The sequence below is a fragment of the Lasioglossum baleicum genome, chromosome 2 (genome assembly GCF_051020765.1).
Source record: "Lasioglossum baleicum chromosome 2, iyLasBale1, whole genome shotgun sequence".
Lineage (NCBI taxonomy): Eukaryota > Metazoa > Arthropoda > Insecta > Hymenoptera > Halictidae > Lasioglossum > Lasioglossum baleicum.
The window spans coordinates 7,344,563-7,366,028 of record NC_134930.1 but is presented as its reverse complement, the minus strand read 5'-3'; the positions used below and the strand labels follow the sequence as shown (position 1 = coordinate 7,366,028).

Genomic DNA, 21,466 nt, shown 5'->3' with positions numbered 1-21,466 from the left:
CGAGCGCCGCATCGCTCATAATTCGCGAGTGTTCGTGCGATCGCCATCAGGAGCCGAGGAGCGATCGGGGCGCGACTGGCCGCCGAGGAGGAGGACCACACCTTCAGCGTCTCCACCGAGCAGCCGGGAACACCGTGGACACCTCTGCAGGACCTCGAGTGGGGTAAGTGATCGACTCCCCCTCTGACTCTCTTGCCCCGCGCGAGCCCAAGTGCGTTAACCCGCACGGCCGTTCAGCGCGGTTACCCCTCCCCTCCGTTCGTTGTTATTTGTCTTTGTCCTGTCGACACTTAGCTCTGCTAATTGTTTGTCAGGATAAATTCAATAACAACCAACGGCTCTTTCCTAGGTCGTCGGAACAAAGGAGTTCCGGAACGTTCGTTTCGGAATTACGTAACGCTTCGTAAACGTTTCGACAAATTTCACAGTTATAACATCAATTTATTCGACGTCAGACTAAGTTATTAATTATTTAATAACTTAGTTCTGTTCCGAGTACTTTGTTGCTGCTAATTGTGAAATTTGGGAGCAATCCTGTGCCGGATATTAATAATAATTCACATTAAACATCTTTTCGTTTAATACCGGCACGTCGGAACGTACGACGATTTTGCGTGCGTTTTCCGGAGCAAACCAACTCCGGAATAACTTTGATTCCGATCAGAGACCGCCGAATTGTTTAATCGAGTCCGCTCGATTAAATTAATTCGGTTTAATCCTTTCAGTCACCGATCCGTGTAGGCCTTGGAGATTCTTCAGACTTGAGCTGAAGAATTTCTCCAAGTACCGCCAAGTATCGGTGCAGCCCTCTAGCGGTAGATCCCTGCACGAGGAGCTGGAACGAGTTCCTCGATCGACCGCTAGGTAGCCCCCCTTGGTGGTGTCTCTTACCATCAAGGTAGATCCCTCGCCTGTCACTTTTATCTTCTAACCTCTTTCATCCTTCTATCGATCCGCTCTCTTTTCTGTCTTCCTACATTTCTCTCTATTTTCTTCTGTCGCTATCTGCTATTCTTCTGGTGAGTCGATCGCTTACCTTTCTGTTTTAATTGTCTTTATTTATTCTATTTATTTGTATGTAAGTGCAGTGCTGTGATCGTCGATTCTTATTTATTGTATATATTGTATTTATTATATTTACTGTGCGGTCTCGAACCATATTTTATCTGTCGACTCAGTGCTGTGCTGTCCTAATTTATTTCCATTTTATCTAACGACTTCATTTTATTTATTTATTAAATTTTAATCAAGTGACTTTAGTGATTTTACCTTGCTGTTAACCTATTTATTTTACTATATTTTATCTACTGCTACATTCTAGTCACCTGATATTTTAATTTCACACTCGAGATCACCTGTAGAGGCTGTCACACAATGACTGAACAATCTAACAACGCGATTACTATTTTTATCGATTTTCCGTTCCCGGCGGAATTTAGATGCCCGGAATGCTTCGGCAAACCGGGTATTAGGCTCGGTGGGACCTATAAATCCCACTGCGACCTGATCAAACATGCCAAAAGGAACCACCCTGGTCATTCGGTGGTTCATCGATGCGGCGAGTGTGGTGAGCACGGGAAGGGAGCTTATCCCTTAAAGTCCGTTAAGACGCACCACACCGCCGCTCACTCGGGTGGATCAGGTCGCGGTGGGACGAGAGGAGCGCGCGGCTCCTCCACAACGTCCACCGTGAGGTCCTCTCCCTCGGCGACCGGAAATATTAATTGCTCGGTCCCTTCGGGGGCCGAGTCAATTTTAAGGTTAACCGGAGCTGGTACCGCCACCACCACCACGGCCACGGCGTCGACGACGACGTGCACGGCGACGACGATGACGTCGACGACGTGCACCACGACGACGACGACGACGACGACAGCGTGCGGGATGCGGCGGTCTGCAGCCCAACGCCCACGGATCTCCGGGGGGGCCCCTCCACCATCCACGGGCCCCGCAGCTGCTCCGACCACCCGTGCAGCTGCCACTGCGTCGACGATGACGACGACAACGACGACCTCGACGACCACCAGACGCCCGTCCTCCTCCCTAAGACAGAGCACGCTGTCTTTCGGCAGCGTTGCTTCTGCCAAGGGGACGACGACGGGGACGGCGACGAGGACGGACAGAACGCCACCGACAACGACGGCGACAAGGGCGAGGGCAGTTACAAGGCCTTCAACGACGCCACCACCACCGACGGCGACCGCACGGGTCGTACCGGCCGCGGCGGCGGCGCCGGCGGCTTCCTCGAGGAAGTCGTCGACGCCCCCGCCGCCCCCGGCGCCCGTGCGGAACAGACTGGCCTTGAAGAGGACGAGGGCGACAGCGGCCACCACCAAGACGACGACGACGACGCCACCACCATCGACGGCGTCCGCACGGGTTGCATCGGCTGCGGCGGCGGCGCCGGCGGCCTCCTCCAGGAAGTCGAAGACGCCCCCGCCGCCCCCGGCGCCCGTGCGGCAGAAGCTGCTGTCCCTCCGAAGGACGGCGACGAGGGCGGACCCTCCGAGGACCTCGGCTACCCCCCCACCACCTCCAACCAGCGTGGGGACCAGGCCGGCTGTGGCGGCGGCGCCGACGGCTTCCTCCAGGAAGTCGAAGACGCCCCCGCCGCCCCCGGCCTTAGCGAAGCCGAGGATCATCTCCGTAAGGGCCGTCAACATCGCCGTGAAGAAACTGCCCTCGCCCCACCAGACAACGTCGACGACGACTACGACGAAGAGAGACGGCGGGACGAGACGGAGTGACGGCTCTGTTTCAGGGTCAACACCACCATCAGGGACCAGGGCAGCGCCCGCTGCCAAGAGCCGGACCGGACCAGGAGCCGCCCAACGAGCCACCCCGAGTCCATCGACACGCAAGTCGACCCCGGAGCCGCCCCGCGAGAAGCCTGCCAGCGGGGCGGCGAGGAGGAAGAGGGGGTCGACGGTCTCCCCTACAGCGAAGGCCCCGACAACCAGCCCGAGGGGGCCAGTAACCAGGAGTAGGGGAGCCAGCGTGCCGCTGGATCTCGGGGACATCCTAAAGCGGACGACAGCCCTCACCACCACCCGGAGGAAGGCGGCTCCGAAAGCCGGCTCTAAGAAGTCGCCGAGGAGGACGGGGTCGGGGCGGGACAGGGCTTCGCCCGCCCCCACCACCCCGCCGAGCGTCCCGACCACCCGGACGTTCACCTCGACGATCAGGACGGCGGCATCACCATCCTACGCCGCCGTCACAGCGGGCGCAACGGTGGTCAGCGCGGCGCCAGCAGGGGACCAAACGGAAGGAGGAAGAAGGCTGCGGTCGTTCACTCGGGCGTCTTCACTACCGCCCGAGTGCTCGACCGCAGCCCGCAGCAGCCCCCCCCTCGCCACCATCCTGAGGGGAGCTTCCGCCTCTCCTCCCTCCCCACCCACCATCTACGGGGAGCAGGGGAGCGGAAGAGGCTGCTGTGTGGTCTCTTGCATGGCGCCGGCAACACTTACCACGACCACCGTCACCACCACCGTCAGCGGGGGGCCCATCGTCACCTCGCGGGGGGAGTGGAGAGGGGAATGAAGAGGACTCTGTCGCGGACAGCAGTCCCCTCCCTCCCCCCCATCGAGGAAGTGACGGTTACCCCTGGTCCCACCCGGACAGCGGCCGTCGCCCCCCCTCCGGCCATCGAGGGGAGAGAAGAGGAGGAGGGGGCGGAGGATGATGATTCCTCCCCCCTCCCGTGGTCTCCCGCCGTCTCTAAGAGACGACGCCGCCGACAACGAGTTCTGTCTTCGTCGCCTACATCTCCGTCTGGTTTCAGGTCGCCGATCCCGGAGACGCTGCAGCCGCCGACGAGGACACCAGCCCGCACGCCACCAGCGCGGGAGACGAGGGCGCCAGGTGCACCACGCCGACCATCCGCGGGTGCCCAGCGTCCTCCATCGCCCCTACCAGCTCCGGTCACCGAGGGAGCAACGAGGGGGGCCACCACCACCGCCACCACTACCACCGTCACGCCGAGGAACCGGTCCTCGGCCGCATCGCGCAGGGGCGCGCGACGAGGGACGGCGACGGGAAGCAGGGGCAACACCGAGAACGTGAGCGATCGGGCCCCTGCCGACTCCGCGCGGACGAACCGACTCCGAGATTTACGCGATATGTTTAATCGCTTGGGAGGGTTCGCGTCGCGCTTTCGTAGTGTGGGTGGGAATACCCCTGGGAGCTCGCACCCGGGTGGTTGTGGAACGGGGACAACGAATGCCCCTGCGGGCGTCGGTGTAGTGCCCACCGACCTCCAAACCCCGCGAGACCCGGAGCATCGCCGGTCTGTGCCTGCTGGTCAGCCTCGCCCCCGCCCGCGCGCATCCCTTAGAAGGGAGCAAGTCGCGTTGGCGGAGGAAAGGCGCTTACTGATCGGTTTGGCCGGGGCCGTCGATAGTATCCAAGATCTGGAAGAGGTGGCGACTACGATCGCCGCCTTCTTCCAACGCTTCGGGTCAAGACCCGCGGGGGTTGGAGAAAATACAAGGGGAAGGCCAACCGCTGCTGCGGGGAGGGAGAGGCGTGTCGGAGGTGCATCGGCATCGCGCCCTCCCGGTCGTCCTGAACCGGAGGCTGCAAGAAGCACGGACCAAGTCGCAGAGGCAACGCGGATCCAGAGGCTGTTTCGGCAAAACCGCAGGCGTGCGGTCCAGGAGGTGTTGATGGGCGCCCCGGCGCAATGCCAGGTCCCGAAGGACCAGGTACATCAACACTTCCTCGACATGTACTCACCTGCGAGTACGCCACCAGCCTCTGGGCCTCTCGGCTTTCCTTCAGAGGCTCCAACGGCGGCGAGCGACGCGGCACTGGTTCGGCCTTTCGGAGTGAGTGAGGTGGATCGTCGACTCCGGCGGATGTCAAACTCCGCTCCGGGGCCAGACGGTCTGACTTACCGTGATCTCCGGAAGGCCGACCCAGACTGCGCCGTTCTGACCGCCTTTTTCAACCTATGTCAAAGGTTGGAGTCGGTCCCTGCTTCTTGGAAGTCTTCGAACACTGTGATGATTCACAAGAAGGGCGACCGGGGGGATCTTTCGAACTGGCGGCCACTAGCCATGTCCGACACGACCCCCAAACTCTTCGCGGCGGTGCTTGCCGACCGCCTCGTCAAGTGGGCCCTACATAATGAGCGGCTTAGCCCTCAACAGAAGGGCTTCCTGCCGTGCGAGGGATGCTATGAGCAGAACTACGTGCTGCAGGAGGTCCTTAACGACGCTCGCAGGGGCAGGCGTCAGGTGGTGGTTGCGTGGCTGGACCTGTCGAACGCGTTCGGCTCGGTCCCCCACTCAACCATATACCACGCCTTCGCGGAGGCCAGAGTCCCCGAGCCCTTCCGTAACATCCTGGAAGGGCTCTACGACGGGTGCACCACCCGTGTGCGAAGCTCACAGGGCTTCACAGACCCTGTCCCCATCCTCTCCGGAGTGAAGCAAGGATGCCCGCTGAGCCCTGTGGCGTTTAACCTTGCCCTGGAATCGGTGCTTCGTGCAGCATCCGAGACCTCAGCGGGTTACACGCTCCACGGCCGGCGGTACAACATCCTTGGCTACGCCGACGACATGGCACTAGTTGCCGACACTCCGGAGGGGATGGAAACACTGTTGAGAACAGTGGAGGCTGCAGCAGAGAGGATTGGACTTCGGTTCAACCCGGCGAAGTGTGCAACACTGCATCAGGACAGCAGAGGCACTCGCCGGGCTGTCCCCACCTGCTTCAGCCTACAGGGTCAGGGGTTGAAATCCCTGGCAGCAGGAGTGCCATACGAGCATCTCGGAGTCCCCACGGGATTCCAGGTGAAACAGACTCCGCTCCTGACGATCGAGGAGCTCGTCCGCGATCTCCGCTCCGTCGATCGTTCCCTCCTCGCCCCGTGGCAAAAGTGTGAGGCGGTCGGGACATTTATATTGCCCCGCCTCGACTTCATGCTGCGGGGAGCCCATGTGGAGAAAGGTCCTTTAAAAGTCGCGGATAAGCTCGTTAAGAAGCTCGCGAAATCCTGGCTCAACCTGCCTCAGAGAGCCAGCGCGGAAGTGATCTACCTCCCCCCCAGTAGGGGAGGATGTGGATTACTTCCGCTTGCTGACCTGGCCGACGCGCTGGTCGTCGGGCATGCGTTCCGTCTTCTGACGGCGCCTGACCCGGCGATCAGCGGGCTGGCCAGAGATTCTCTGAGGGGGGCGGTAGCCAGGAAAATCGGTCGTCCACCTACCGAGCAGGATCTGGCGGACTACCTCTCCGGCTCGCTGGAGGGGGAGTTCGCCAGAACCAGCAGCGACTTCTCCACATTGTGGTCGAGGGCACGAAACGCGGCGCGGCGATTAGGAGACATGCTCCAATTGCGATGGGAGTGGAGCGCTGCACGCCAGGAACTGGGTCTTAGACTCCGAGGCTCACGCGGGCGCACGACGGTCGTAACACCCGTGGCTCGGACCCAGGTGTTGCACCGACTGAGGGCGGCGGTGACGGAATTTTACCATCACCGGCTGAATAGCAAGCCGGACCAGGGGAAGGTCTTCGGGGTGTCGTCGCGGACGAGAGTGTCAAACCACTTCCTCCGCGGCGGCAGTTTCACCCGCTTCGCTGATTGGCGCTTCGTCCACCAAGCTCGCCTCGACGTCTTACCTCTTAATGGGGCTAGACGCTGGGGCGAGGGTGACAAGCGTTGCCGGCGATGCGGGGGGGCCCTGGAGACCTTGCCCCATGTGCTGTGTCACTGCCGCCCCCACTCGGCTGCCTGGCAACTGCGCCACGACGCCGTCGTCTCGCGGATTTCGCGAGCCTGCCGACTGCCGGGGAACCTAAGGGTAAACCAAAGGGTCGAGGGTCTCACCGGCGATCTGGAGGCGCTCAGGCCTGACATCGTTGTCAGGCATGAGCCCTCGAAAAGCGTCGTGATCATCGATGTGACCGTGACCTTCGAGAACGGCATCGAAGCTTTCGAAGCCGCAAGGCTCCGGAAGATACAAAAGTATCTTCCGATCGCGGCCGTTCTCGAGGAGCAGGGTTACCGAGTTGTGACCGACGCGATCGTCGTGGGGGCCCTCGGCTCATGGGATCAAGCCAATGAGCCGGTGCTCAAAGTGCTGCGTATTAGCACGAAATACGCAAGCATGATGCGCCGGCTCATTGTCTCTGAGACCATCCGGTGGGGTCGGGACATCTACGTGGAGCACGTGTCGGGGGTCCGACAATATGCTGCTGCTCCCGCCGCCGTCCCCGCCCCGGAGTTGCCTCTGCCCCTTGATGCGGCGAACGTGGCCCCCCCCGCGGCCCCCTCGAATATATTATCGCGCCCCGAAAACATAAATATGAGTGTTGAAAGCACCAATAACGTAGCCAATGTATTGACTCAGGGCCACCTCGGCCCTGTATAATTTTACATATATTAATTTGTAGCGAGGGCAACGAGCCCGCAGCACGCCTCTCTTTCTATCTCTATATCTTTTTCTACTCTCTCACTCTCTATCTTTTGTCTTCCTTCCCCTGCTGTCTCTCTACTTCTATCAATTCTAGTCATCTTCCTAGTCTAAGTTCTCCGGCGTGCTGCGGGCCGTTCCAACATTTTTATCTTTGACAAGGCTCGTGCTGCTAATTTTACACTATGTTATTTATGGACGTGTGGATGTGTGTGTGTGTGTGCGTGTGCGTCTGAATGTATGATGTTTGTCACGCAGGGGGACATAGCTCCCCCGCGCCACACCCCCCCCCACCAAAGAAATTATTATATATAGCCCTCGCCGAAAGGCACTAATACTGTACCGCCCCCGAGCACTAGCTCGGGGGACGATTACTTGAAATAAAAGTCCTTTTATCTGTTCTTATCAGCTTAATATCTGATACACTCCCCATCGGGGAGTCAGAATATTAACTCGATTTTTGGGAATTGACTGAGCGGTCGGGGCTTGCTCCCCCTCGGTCACGGGTCGGCCACGCATTGCAGTGCCGTGTGGATTGGCCCAATCTGCTGAATTCAATCACAGTCAATTCCCAATAATTCGAGGAGATATCTACTCCCCAGTAAAATTTCATTTACGAGCACCGCAGCTCTCAAGTTCGCGAGTTTTCGTGCATCACCTGGAGCCGAGGAGCGATCGGGGCGCGACTGGCCGCCGAGGAGGAGGACCACACCATCAGCGTCTCCACCGAGCAGCCGGGAACACGTGGACACCTCTGCAGGACCTCGAGTGGGGTAAGTGATCGACTCCCTCTCTTACTCTCTTCCCCCGCGCGAACACCAGTGCGCTAACCCGCACGGCCGTTCAGCGCGGTTACCCCTCCCCTCCGTTCGTTGTTGTTCGTCTTTGTCCTGTCGACACTTAGCTCTGCTAATTGTTTGTCAGGATAAATTCAATAACAACCAACGGTTCCGTCCTAGGTCGTCAGAACAAAGGAATTCCGGAACGTTCGTCTCGGAATTACGTAACGCCTCGTGTACGTTTCGATAAATTTCACAATTATCAGATCAATTTATTCGACGTCAGACTAAGTTATTAATTATTTAATAACTTAGTTCTGTTCCGAACACTTTGTTGCTGCTAACTGTGAAATTTGGGAGCAATCCTGTGCCGGTAGTTAATAATAATCTACATTAAACATCTTTTCGTTTAATACCGGCACGTCGGAACGTACGACGATTTTGCGTGCGTTTTCCCGGAGCAAACCAACTCCGGAGTAACTTTGATTCCGATCAGAGACCGCCGAATTGTTTAATCGAGTCCGCTCGATTAAATTAATTCGGTTTAATCCTTTCAGTCACCGACCCAGACAACCAGGGCTGCACCGGGCAGCAATGTCGCGTTTTGGATCCCTGCTGCCGCGAGGCTGCACGGAAAACGGTGGGGGATTTTGCCTCACCGTAAGAGGGCAACACAGTCGCGCCAATGTTTCGAATGCCGTACGCAGCGCCATACAGGCACGTACAGGTAGTGATGGGCGCAATCGACTAAAAACTATCGATTTAGTCGATAGTAGCTGTTACTATTTTCAGTCGACTAGTTTTACTGAACTATCGACTGAATTTCGCAGTGGTGGGGGTTACTATTTTCAGTCGACTAGTTTTAGTAAAACGACTGAATTTCGCAGTGGTGGGGGTTACTATTTTCAGTCGACTAGTTTTAGTAATTTCGCAGTGGTGGGGGTTACTATTTTCAGTCGACTAGTTTTAGTAATTTCGCAGTGGTAGGGGTTACTATTTTCAGTCGACTGTTTTACTGAACGACTGAATTTCGCAGTGGTAGAGGTTACTATTTTCAGTCGACTGCTTTCACTGATATATATATATATATATACTGCTTTACTAAACCCAACTAAACCAGAGGTTACCTCTCTGATTGAATTATCAAATTAATTAATTAATTCATTAACCCCATCCGTCCCTCGGTGTCAAATTGACACAGTGGTAAAAAACCGATAAAATAACAAGCAGGTGATTAGTTATTTTTCGATGATTTTTAGTCAAATTGATGAGTTAAAATTTCGGTTATGTGTTTCGCATGAAAAAGATAAAAGTCACGAAGTCTCGGGCAAATTTATACCTATAAACAATTCGATATTTCGAGAAAACTGCCAGATTGACGGAATTCAATTGTTGTATGTACTACTAAATATTAATTATTACAAATATTCTCCGAAAATATGAATGATTTATGCATTTCATTTATGTTAATAAAATATTTATTACATTCAATACAAAATTGATATTTTATTATTATATTTATCCTATCCTATATATTATATGTAATATCGATAACACCAAAAGGATTATTTATTTATTTATTTATTATACATGTATAAATCTGAAGAAGCTAGGATTGTTGTATTCTAAATAATGATAGTACAAGTTCGTGGGAATGGAACTTTATTCGACAGATCAGGTATAGCGGATTTTTCTTCCAGGCCCGCGAGATACATACTTACCGTGGCCTTGTGTGGGCCCATCGGATCTTGGTCGGCGCGACCCTTCGGAAACTCGGGGGTTTATTATGTGCTATTGAGGCCTTTAGGCCGGCAACGAAAGATTCTAAGTAACGAGACATGCATATCATAAAACATCTAAATTGCACGCGCTAAAAATAGCTTCATTGTCGCTTGCTTCGTAAACCGACCCGACCATTTGCACGCCAAATGTTTTATTGTACGTGCCGGTGGCCGCTACAAACCCAATATGTATATATAGACTTAAATCAAATAAAAATATAAAAAAATTACAGTAACATAGCATGTATTAACAAATTAATCGCAATAGAGGAAATTATAGATAAACATTAACTTAAAATTAAACATTTCTTAGTGCCCTACATAAGAATTTCTTAAAGTAATCAATAGATCCATTGAAGAAATCAATCATATCAATAAATTTAATAAAACCTAATATTTTTAGACCAGCGTTTACAATATTATTACAGTGCTTTGAGAAATTTAATGTAGGTGTAACACAGACGACCAAGTCATTAGTTTCACTAATGTTTAATTATAAACTTATAAATAATATAAAATTGTAAAGTACTATATTTTTAGATAGTCTCTCCAAATTATAATAAATAGGAAAACTTATATGGTATGAAATATGATATTGTGGAACGAAAGAATCTTCACGTGCGACTTTTCTTGGATGTGAAACCACTGTGAATATACTTATAACTTTGACAATATAAACCGGCTTTCTAGCTAAGGATTGAGATTTTTCTCAACCACTCGAGTTCAGTAACGAAATAGATTTGAACGCGTCTGCAACAGCGAACACTTTTGCAAGCAAGGAAGCGAACGCTTGGTTTTCTATGAAATCAAATAGTTTAAACCATTTTTAATTTTAAAACTGCTCCCTGAATAATTTTAATGAACTGTGGCTGCTTTTTTGGCGCTGCCCTACGCTGCTGTTTTAGAAAACTTCTTATTTCCTTGCCATATTCCTTTCCTATTGTTGTCCATTCTGCGCGGGTCTGGTCAGTCCTGATATACATGTGGCGACCAGATCCACGGCCTCTCCTGTGTCTCTTCCAGGTATCTCTCGAACCTATTCGAGATTTACGGTCAGGCCCTGGCGAACGTTTCCTTTCTTTACGACATCCTCTCCTGCTTGCCTTCCTCTGCTCTTTCCGTTTTTTATAGCATCCTTCCGCGATTGCTTCTTTCCACGTGTCTTTACCTGTCTTTCCTCTTCTCCTAGATTTTCCTTACTTTCCTATCCTTAATTTCTTCTCCTTACTTTCCTCCCACTATTCGGGTTTCCACCTCTCTTCCATTTTTTCCTTTTCCTCGGGAGTTTCTATACGTTGACGAGTCACTTAGTCACAAGTCGTTGGTCTCTGGTCTCGCGTCGTACACCAAGTTTTCTCTTAAATAAACTCGTGTTGAGGAAACATTCTGAGTTCTAAAATAGTGTTTAGTAGTATACATAAGTTTTCATAGTGTATATATAATACAATATGTATAAACAAAAGCGCTCAATAGTGTGGCAATATTTTGAACAAAAGACACCAACGAGTGCCGTGTGTCGCTTATGTAAAAGAGAATACAAAAGTGCAAAAAACACATCCAATTTAAGTGACCATTTGAAGCGCAAACATTTCACAGTGCTGGAAGCCGATCGTCGCGTGCACGAAGAAGCAGAGTCGATAGACGTGGATGATCAACTTGCAAGTGCTACACCTGGAACATCAACGCAAGCACAAGGAATTACATCGGTGGCTTTCACTTCAAATGCAAATTTGGCAATCCAAAATGAAGACTTACCAGGTATGGTGCAGAGGTCTCGGGTTCATTTAAGGCAGCTAACATTGAGGACAACTTCAAATGATCTATCACAAACAAAAATTACAAAATTAAATAATCTGGTGGCAGCCATGATTTGTAAAGATTTGCAACCGCTAACTATTGTAGAAGACGAAGGCTTTAATGAGTTAATTAAGGAGCTTGAACCACGATATAAACTTCCCAGTCGAAGAACACTGGGACGGACCATCTTACCACAATTATACATTGACACTAAAAATATAATTTTAGAAAACTTGAAAAAAACAAGTCATGTTTCTATTACGACAGATATCTGGACCAATTTAAATATGCAATCCTTTTTAACGATCACTGCACATTATTTTATTGAAAATAAATTACGCTCAAACGTATTAGCCACTAATCTTTTAACAAATAGCCACACAAGTCAATATATTGCGCACTGTATTCAAGATATTTTATCGGAATGGCAAATCTCAAATAAAATTTGTGCTGTCGTGACAGATAATGGTGCAAATATTAAAGGAGCTGTACGTAACTTAGGCTATATGCATTTGCCATGTACAGCACACACGTTAAATTTAGTGGTAAACGATTCCATAAGTGGTGTGACTGAAATAATAAATTTATTAAAAATCTGCCGTTCATTAGTTGGGCACTTTAAAACAAGTGTTGTAGCAGCAGAGAAATTAAGAAGTATGCAAAAGCAAATGGGCTTACCAGAACTGAAGATAAAAAAAGATGTAGCAACACGCTGGAATTCTTGCCTCGTGATGCTGGAGAGACTGTTTGCAATAAAAGTGCCTTTGTCTGCTGTCATAGTTTCATTAAGCAGAAGTCCCACATCACTTACAGCTGAACACTGGGAAATCATAGAAGATATCATACCGTTATTGAAACCACTAGAATATGTTACAACTGATTTATCAGCAGAAAAATATCCCACAGCATCCAAAATTGTTCCTTTAATAAGAGGAATTCAAAATGCTATAAACATGATTACACCAGAAACCACAGCAGGACTACGTTTAAAAAATAATATTTTAAATAATATTGAAATAAGATTTAACTACATCGAACAGAATAATATTACTTTAATAGCCACACTATTAGATCCAAGGTTTAAAATAGCTGTATTTGAAGACAATAGGATTGCACAGACAGCACAGAATATATTAAAAGAAGAAATAAGTTCCTTGGCAAGAACAGCCAGTAGTCATGAAACGAATGCAAATAGAGCCATAGCAGAAGAACCATCTCAAAACAATGAATTTTGGAACTTTTTTGTATCAAAAGTGTCACAGTTAAATAACCAATCTACGCATATTGAAAATGTAACAACCATCATCCGTCAATACATAGATTTACCATATGAAAACATTAAGAGTTGTCCAGTCGCATTTTGGAACAAATATAATTGCACAATGCCACAGCTTTTCGAGATAGCAGATAAATATCTTTGTATTCCTGCAACCTCTGTACCCTCGGAGAGAATATTTTCAAAGGCTGGACAGATTATGTCTGAAAGAAGAAACAGACTTTCAGCGAAAAACTTAGACCAATTGATCTTTTTAAATGTCAACATTTAAAATATATGTATATCAGAGAGTATATGAGAGTGCTCACGCCCGGGTTTTGGCCGTGCCGCTTTTGTCTCCACATCATGTTTAGCCTGGAACAGCTCCTACATCATCTTTAGCATGGAACAGAACCTACATCATCTTTAGCAAGAAACAGAACCCACTTTACTGTTAGCACATCCACCGACGAGATACTGTTAAAGACTGCCAGCCTTACGGGAGTTGGCGGGACTCGAATTTTTCGGTGTTCTCTTACGCCCTCTAGGATATATTCTGACTGGAGTGAGAAACAGGAGGCCAACGACGGCATTTCGTCGGTGCAGAAGACACTGTATTGGTATCGTGTTAGCAACGCGCCCGCGCGCTACACTCTCCAGCGTACCTTTACTATATCCGTGTGCGCTGCTTGTGCGAGCCACAATCTATTTTTAGAACTTGCCATGTTGCCATGCTTTACGGCTTACGGAAACGAAACTGAAATTCGACTGTCGAGCCGTCGAGCGTATGAATCGCAATCTGGAGCTAGCCTTCGGGTCCCCGTGCAGCGAGGATTTTTTTTTTATTTTTATTTTTCATTACTTTTTTAATTACATTTTTTAACCTTCCAAAAAATTAAAAATGAATATTTTGCAATCCTGGAAGTCTCTCTACTCCCTTATAAATAAATTCATTAATATGCTCCAATCTACAAAAGAAAAACAGTTATAATATCGGAAAAAGAAGTTATTATGAATAATAAGTAGTCTGACTGAAACATAGACTGAAGGTGGTCAATGATACCGCTGAACGGGGCGTTAAACTAATGGAGGATCATAATAAAATTTTATATAGAAACAAAGAGGAGAAATAATATATACTATACAAACTGTGATGGAATATCGACAGCAGTATCCTGACGCCACAAAACAGATTTGTCAAAGGATTTTTAAATATTTTTTAATATAGAGAGAAACACCTGATCAATCCCTACATGCGATTAATTGCATTTTTAAGAGGTATTGAAGACAGCTTATTAACTGAGAGTTATTAAATTTTTCATTTTCCTCAGAGTCAGTAAGTTCTTTATTTTTCTCGGAGTCATTAAGTTTTCCATTTTTCTTGAAGTTATTCTATTTTTCATTTTCCTCAGTGTCGTCAAGTTTTTTCATATAGTCCAGTCGGCAGGTCGAAAAAGGCGTCTACCTGGAAAGTATTCCGAACTTAATGAAATTTTGACACGTCATTTAGGGGTACTCTGGGGTGTCGAATCTCAGTTTTCGACCTCGAGGACCCTGTGCTAACTTGGGGAGGGGGAAAAAACCACTACTTTTATTACCTTGTTTTGGTTTTTCGCCTATCGGGCTCGAGTCGGGTACGCGATACATCAGACACATCGGGAAGCTTATGACTAGACTGCGGATTTTATGCATGTATGACAAAAATGTACACGTTCAATTTAAAGCAGTGGACATGTTAAAAATATTTAAGGACATCAACGTATTAGTTTCAGCTTAATAGGATAATTAAAAGAAGAATACAATTTATATTTGGCTCATGTGCCGTGCAATCAATGCAAACATTTTTTATTTTGCATAAAGATCCGCAGTGTACTCATGACTCACCTTTGTCGGGCGGCTTCTAAAACAATAGAACAAGATCGCGCGAACGAGTTATCGCGATACCCGAGAATCAACTGTGCGTTCTTATGAAATAGATAATAATAATAATGGTACGTATTTCTTTCATAACTTGTCCATAATGTGATTTTTATATAAGTACATTAGGTATATTCGGCAGACATGTGCATGATCGTTATTTGTATTAAAATTTGAAATAATGCACGTTTCACGTGAAAAAATTATAAGAAAATATTTACAACGTGGTATGTAATAAGTTATGATAACTTTTCAGTGGGTGATGTTTTTATTAACTGTTAAGTAACCTACTTAACTATCATTAATCTTACACAAATTCTTAAAAGATAATATATAGTATACAATATAAAATAAAATAGAAATTAACTTAAAATAAAATCATATAAAATAAAAAACTAGAGGGTTATTGTTGCTCGCTCGCTTCGCTCGCTCGCGAGTAGGGTTGTTTTTGCTCGCTCGCTTTGCTCGCTCGCGGATAGGACTGCTCTTGCGAAAGGGTTAGTGGTACGCATGGCTAGTAGTACCTATAGCTATTAATGTTTTTTTTTTATTTGGTGTGTGACTCTCCACGAGCCACACAAAGAACTTCCCGATTCGTTAGTTGCAGTATATTATTATCATTATTAAGTGTACGTTTTAAGAAGATTATACGTTTTCAGGGAAATTCAATAGTTTTCTACTTATCAAAATGTTTGCTATATGGCGTCACATTAAACCAACATCGTATGCTCGTTGCTCGCTTGGTTCCTTGTTATAGCATACTAATGTTGCAAAATAAATTGTCTTAATTAGTTTTTCGCAAACGATACAACTCCTCATTATCCGGGTTTGCAGTAGTGATCTTGGTTTTCTTCGATACTGTTAATTTAAATTGTCCCAAAATATATAAACTGCGCTCAATTTTGAAACTCTGCTCAGTGCTACATACAATATTTGTAAAGTTCGCCTTTCTGATTTTTTAAAATCCAAACATACTTTCTCGTATGTTTGTCCCTGACTTTTATGAATCGTAATCGCTTCAGCAGGAACCACTGGAAATTGACTACGTGTGATTTGATATTTTTCCTCACTCGACATATTTACTTGATTCGATATTTTTATTATTGGTGTAAAATTTTGATCAATATTTGTGCATTTTTCATATAATCACGATAACGAGTTCTTACTTTCACTCCTACTCTGGCCAATTGAAAATCTAACCACAATATAGACGGAATTTTAGTATTTTCTTGAAAAGTAATAAATTTTAATATTCCGCATGTGTGCTCCATTAATCAATCCGTTTTCAACATCAATGTTATTAATAATTATCATATAGTTTATATTAATTTTCAATTTAATCTCAGTTAATAATTCGTTTTGAACTGATTGTTTTTTTAAAGATTGTAATATAAATTTTTTTTTGTACTTTCATCGATATTCTTTGAAAATGTATTCTCGCGAGTAGAGATGATTAACTCACTCTTGCATTGGGATAATTTTCGATTATTGTAAGCGGAAACATCATCGTAAGGTACAAAAAAAAAAATTTAAAAAAAATTTTTTTTTTTAAATTTTGAAGAAATCGAAAAAAATTTTTTTGTGTAATTACGTTTGTTTCTTCGGTGGAAACTTTCCGTTCTCTCGTATAAATTGCATTGTTGAATGAACTTCTTTCGAAAAAACTAAAAAAACTAAAAAACTACTTGACCAAAATGGACCAAAATCTAATCAGCTCTAAGTTACAGCGGGGCATATCGATTGCATCATTCATCATCCTGATCGCGTTGTTACTATTTCTGAAAACGTTAACGAAAAATTTGATTACATAGAAACGGCCATACGCGCGCGCGCACGCACACACACACACACACACACACACACACATACGAACATTTTGCTGAAAATAGTCTAAAATGACTGCAATGACCATGAAACGTGAAGATCTGCTAAAAAATCGATTTTCCATTTTCGGGGTCATTACAATAACTTCCCTATAAAATCGGGAAGTTAATTATATAGAGCCTATAGATAATACAGAATAAAATATAAACACGAAATATAATACGTATAATGTTTATATTTATATTTCGTTTTTAATTATTGCCATACTTTACCATATTGTAATCTTCTAGGTGTATTGCATAACTTCCGTAAAGACATTTTAATGATATTATCGATACATATCTAAGTTCATTCGGAGAAAATTCGTTAAAAAGCTATAAATATTATCTTTTAAGTTTTTCACATGAAACGTGCATTATTCAAGCTTTAATACAAATAAAGAGCACGTATTTGGCGAATATACCTAATGTAGTTATAAAAAAACCAAGTATATTAAAAATCACGTTATAAGTAAAGAAAGAAAACCATTATTACCATTATCTATGTCATAAGAACGCAGAGTATTTGAATCTCGGATAACGCAATAACTCGTCCGCCCGAACTTGTTCGATTCTTTTCGTACCCACCCGACGAATTCGAAGTCGAATCGACGGGCCGCCGGACTTTTTGCGACCCGACCCGACCCGAACCCGAACATCGAGCGGCCCGCACATCCCTAAATTATTTATAATTATAAATATATTATATTAAATGACCTATATTATAATAACCTATATTAGGTAATTATGATCACACTTTAAATAAGTAAATATGGCTCAAATTGTGCCGTATTTAGGCTCATTTTAATTAGAAGAATCTCACAAATACGTTGGTAATTCCGTAAAAAAAGATTGAAAAATAAAAAACTTTCCTATGTGCATTGATGTAATCGGTACGCAGCCTTTTGAACTGTGTCGGCTGCCTCGTACCTCAGTCCCTGTTTGTCGTTTACGAGCTGTCGTAAAAAAAGTTCTGGTACATATGTTGATAGTCTAAAAATATGATCAATGCTATTTTTCAATTTCTCTAAAAAACCTGCATTTGTCGAATTTTTGCGTGTTTTTCACTTTGTGTAATTAACATTTTGAACCAAAAAATCGGGAAAAAATCTCAAATATCAATTTCAATTAAATGCAATTATATGATTAAATTAATGCAAGTAAATGGGGAAAATGGACCGAAAATTGAATGGCACAACGGCTGTTTAAATAATTCGAAGGACTATCTCGTCCGGCTAGGCCCTTCATTCCAAATTGTAATATTCCAATATTCCAATATCATTTTAAATATATTCAAGTACTATTTAAAACTATTAATGAGTTTTAACAACAAAATATTTTAAATAGAAAACTAAATTTTGACATATAAGATAAGATTATAGCAAGCTTGCTATAAATGTCGAAAACTCGAGTCTGGCCAGAGACATTCAATTTTCAGGAAACACTATTCTATGATGACGAACGGAGAAAAGGGAAGTGAAGCTCGGGGGCTTCGGTCGCCGTGGAGTGGAGTGAAATATTGTAACATGATACGGGTCGGGTCGGGTATATCGGTGTGAGACTACTAATCAAACAACAAAGCTTAATTATTTATCATTATTTTTTTATAGGATTTTCCTTAACATATTTGGTGAATTTTGTTTCTTTTTATGAAAATGATACCAAAATTATATAATTCCGATGATATTTGCTTATGCAATGAGCGACGCAAGTTTCGGACACAAAGAAGGACAGCGTCGGGAAAAAAAGAGACGCGGAGAGTCCTTATTCTTTTAAGATTTCGACTTCGACTTCGTCTGCTAGCTCTTCGTCTCGTCGCACAATGTACTCATAAATGAATCATGTTTCAGGAAGTGGTTCAGTTCAGAATGAAATAAAATAATGTTACACGGACTTTTTAAATAGCGTCATATATGGTGCAAGAAATATTCGTATAGAGTCAAATAGAATTATTTTTTTAGATATCTTCGTACGAAATACTGCCTCTAAATAACATTGTATGGATAGGAGCCGTCGAAAATTAGTTTAATTAGTTAATACTTTTATCTTGTTACTACCTCTACTTTAATAATTGCAGTCAATAATGCTGTCGAGCATTACAAGTATGGGATAAATAAGTAAAAAAATTAATTTTCTGTTTCCTACTAAGGATCTTAATAAGAACGATTGAATTTTGTCATTACACAACATAACAAAATATTTTTTAAGAATCATTATTTTATATATAACGCAATAATGTTCAAATTATTTTTAAATTCCAATACATTTGTAGAATATTACGTAGTAATTACTTTCATTTTTCCTACATCTATAAACTATCGATTATATTGTAAACAATTATTACAATGGTGATAATAAGGAAAATAAGAATGCTGTAACAAACCTGCACTAGGCAAGCTTGTTACGAACAGCTGATCTCCGAAAGAGCCCGAGGTTCCCCGAAACCCACCGAGCCACACCGGCGTAAACAACACTTCCCCGAAACTCCTTGATCAAAGTGTCATCCACCAAAAACCAAAATATACGCAAAACCCAGTAGAAAAACCATAGAACACACCTTACCTCACCACCAACCCTCACCTCCAAACAGGACATTTTGGGGAGTATAAAAGGCCTCCGAAATATGCCAAATGATCGCAGTCCTGCTTAGGCGACCTAAGCATTTACCGCGCACCAGGTACCCGATCCTCCGACGACGACGTCGTAAACCAGTCCACCGTAAAGTACCGCTCCTTCAACGAGACGTTGAGACCAGCCCGCCGGAAACCTCCAGTTCCTGCACACCACGTAAGACATCGTTCCCTCGACGAAGACGTCGATCACGATATAAAACACTCCCACGACGAAGACGTCGACACCAGTCCCGACTACCTCCAGTAGCACCGCTCCCTCGACGAAGACGTCGACTCCTGACACCCGCTCCTGTGACGAGACGTCACCTCCAACACGCCGAACCCCTCTGTCACCGCTCCCGTGACGAGACGTCACCTCCTGCACCGAACTCCGTTCAACCACCGTTCCTGTGACGAGACGTCACTCCTCGCTCGTTCAAACACCGTTCCCGTGACGAGACGTCACCTCCTGCACCGAACCCCGTTCAAACACCATCCTTGTGACGAGACGTCACTCTTCGCTCGTTCAAAGCACCGCTCCTGTGACGAGACGTCACCCCCGTGCACCGAACCCCATTCGAACACCGTTCCCGTGACGAGACGTCACCCCCTTGCACCGAACCCCCGTTCAAAACAGCGTTCCCGTGACGAGACGTCACCCCCTTGTACCAAACCCCGTTCGAACACCGTTCCTGTGACGAGACGTCACCCCCTTGCACCGAAACCCCGGCCAAGCACCGTTTCCCGTGACCGGGCGTCACCCCTGACACCGAACCCCGGCAACGCCGGTCCTACGAAACCCGCTATCTACCTCTCCACGGCGATCCTGCGATCACCACCCAGTATCACCGTAATTACGAGGTGGCGAGCTAGCTTTATAACGCAACACCGTCTTGTTTATTTCGTACCATTTCACCACGTCTTCCCGCTCCGGCCCGCACTACGCGAACCCCGGCACGGCGAGCTATTCCCGCACTAAAGAAAACTCCGGACGGAAAGAACCGATCACGCGAGAAAGCGGCCCCGTTACATGGCGCCCGAACAGGGACCTGGTGAAAAGAACACACGACGAAGATAGAAACAAGGCGACGAAACCGAAGGAAATTTTTTTTTTGAGGTTACCGGGCACACGTGTTGTCACGCGCAAGTAACAAGTGATAAACACGCCGCCGTGTGTCATTACGCCGCGACAAGACCGCTCGCGACAAGTACGCGACGCGACATCTCTGGTGTACCCACGGTACCCCGTCCCGGGCCGCGGATAATTTTCAAACACGGCAGGGCATGCCGAAGAAATCGTCACTACGCCCCACGCCTGCACGAATCCTCGCAAACCTCCGCCGACACAAACTACCAATCACCGGAACGTCGGAGGACCGACGGCAACGCTGGAAGGAGTATCTAGCCCGGCAAATTACCCCACCTCGCACAATGAATGACACGGACAGACCAACGCCCTTTTCGGCTAACCTGCAGCCCGGCCCCAGCCAGCCAACCACCTACCCGTTCTCCGAATTACTGGATCCTTGCAGAAACATTGACCGCATGCGAAAATGGGGACATACGACCGACGGAAAAGACCCTTATGCATTCGTCGAAAGAATCGACGAATTACAGGCAACATACCGACTCTCTGACGCCGAACTCCTCCGCGGGCTGCCCGAATTATTACGAGGGGAAGCTCAAAACTGGTTCCGCAACAACCGCTCACAGATACGCTCCTGGACACAATGCATGGAGAAATTCATCGAACATTTCTCACCCAACAAAACGCGGCTACAACGGGAACGCGAGGCCCGCGAACGGGTGCAAAAACCCAACGAACCAATCATAACCTACGTAAACGCCATTATGACTCTCCTACGACGGGCCGGCATAGCAGAGGAGGACCACCTAGAAATCATATTCGAAAATATGATTCCCGATTATATGATCGCCATCGACCCCGACCGCCTAAAGAACATCGACGATCTGATTCGACAGGCGCAACGGATCGAAAGAGCAAGTGAACGGAAAAGACAGTACGCCCGGCCGTTCCTCCGAAC

At 46.8% G+C, this 21,466-nt stretch overlaps 1 protein-coding gene, 1 long non-coding RNA gene and 1 pseudogene across 3 annotated transcripts; 2 read left to right on the top strand and 1 right to left on the bottom strand.

Annotated features, from left to right (window-relative positions):
* The first annotated feature begins 62 nt into the window (after positions 1-62).
* On the top strand, positions 63-3,540 carry LOC143221694 (uncharacterized). The gene has a single exon (XM_076447135.1). The coding sequence runs from the start codon at positions 1,375-1,377 to the stop codon at positions 3,538-3,540; it is 2,166 nt and encodes a 721-aa protein (XP_076303250.1). The 5' UTR covers positions 63-1,374.
* A 4,248-nt stretch (positions 3,541-7,788) lies between these two features.
* LOC143221718 (U2 spliceosomal RNA) lies at positions 7,789-7,967 on the top strand (annotated as a pseudogene).
* Positions 7,968-10,331: 2,364 nt separating this feature from the next.
* LOC143221696 (uncharacterized) lies at positions 10,332-13,322 on the bottom strand. 2 transcript variants are annotated; one of them, XR_013011826.1, is made up of 4 exons: positions 13,102-13,317; positions 12,454-12,595; positions 11,734-11,798; positions 10,332-11,649 (listed from the first exon to the last, which is right to left on the bottom strand). It is a non-coding gene; the product is annotated as an uncharacterized LOC143221696 (long non-coding RNA). The 2 variants fall into 2 exon arrangements; XR_013011825.1 differs by having other exon boundaries at positions 12,454-13,322.
* Positions 13,323-21,466: the final 8,144 nt, after the last annotated feature.

Excerpts from the sequence above, each read along its gene's own strand:
- LOC143221694 (XM_076447135.1), top strand. The coding sequence starts at position 1,375 with ATGACTGAACAATCTAACAACGCGATTACTATTTTTATCGATTTTCCG.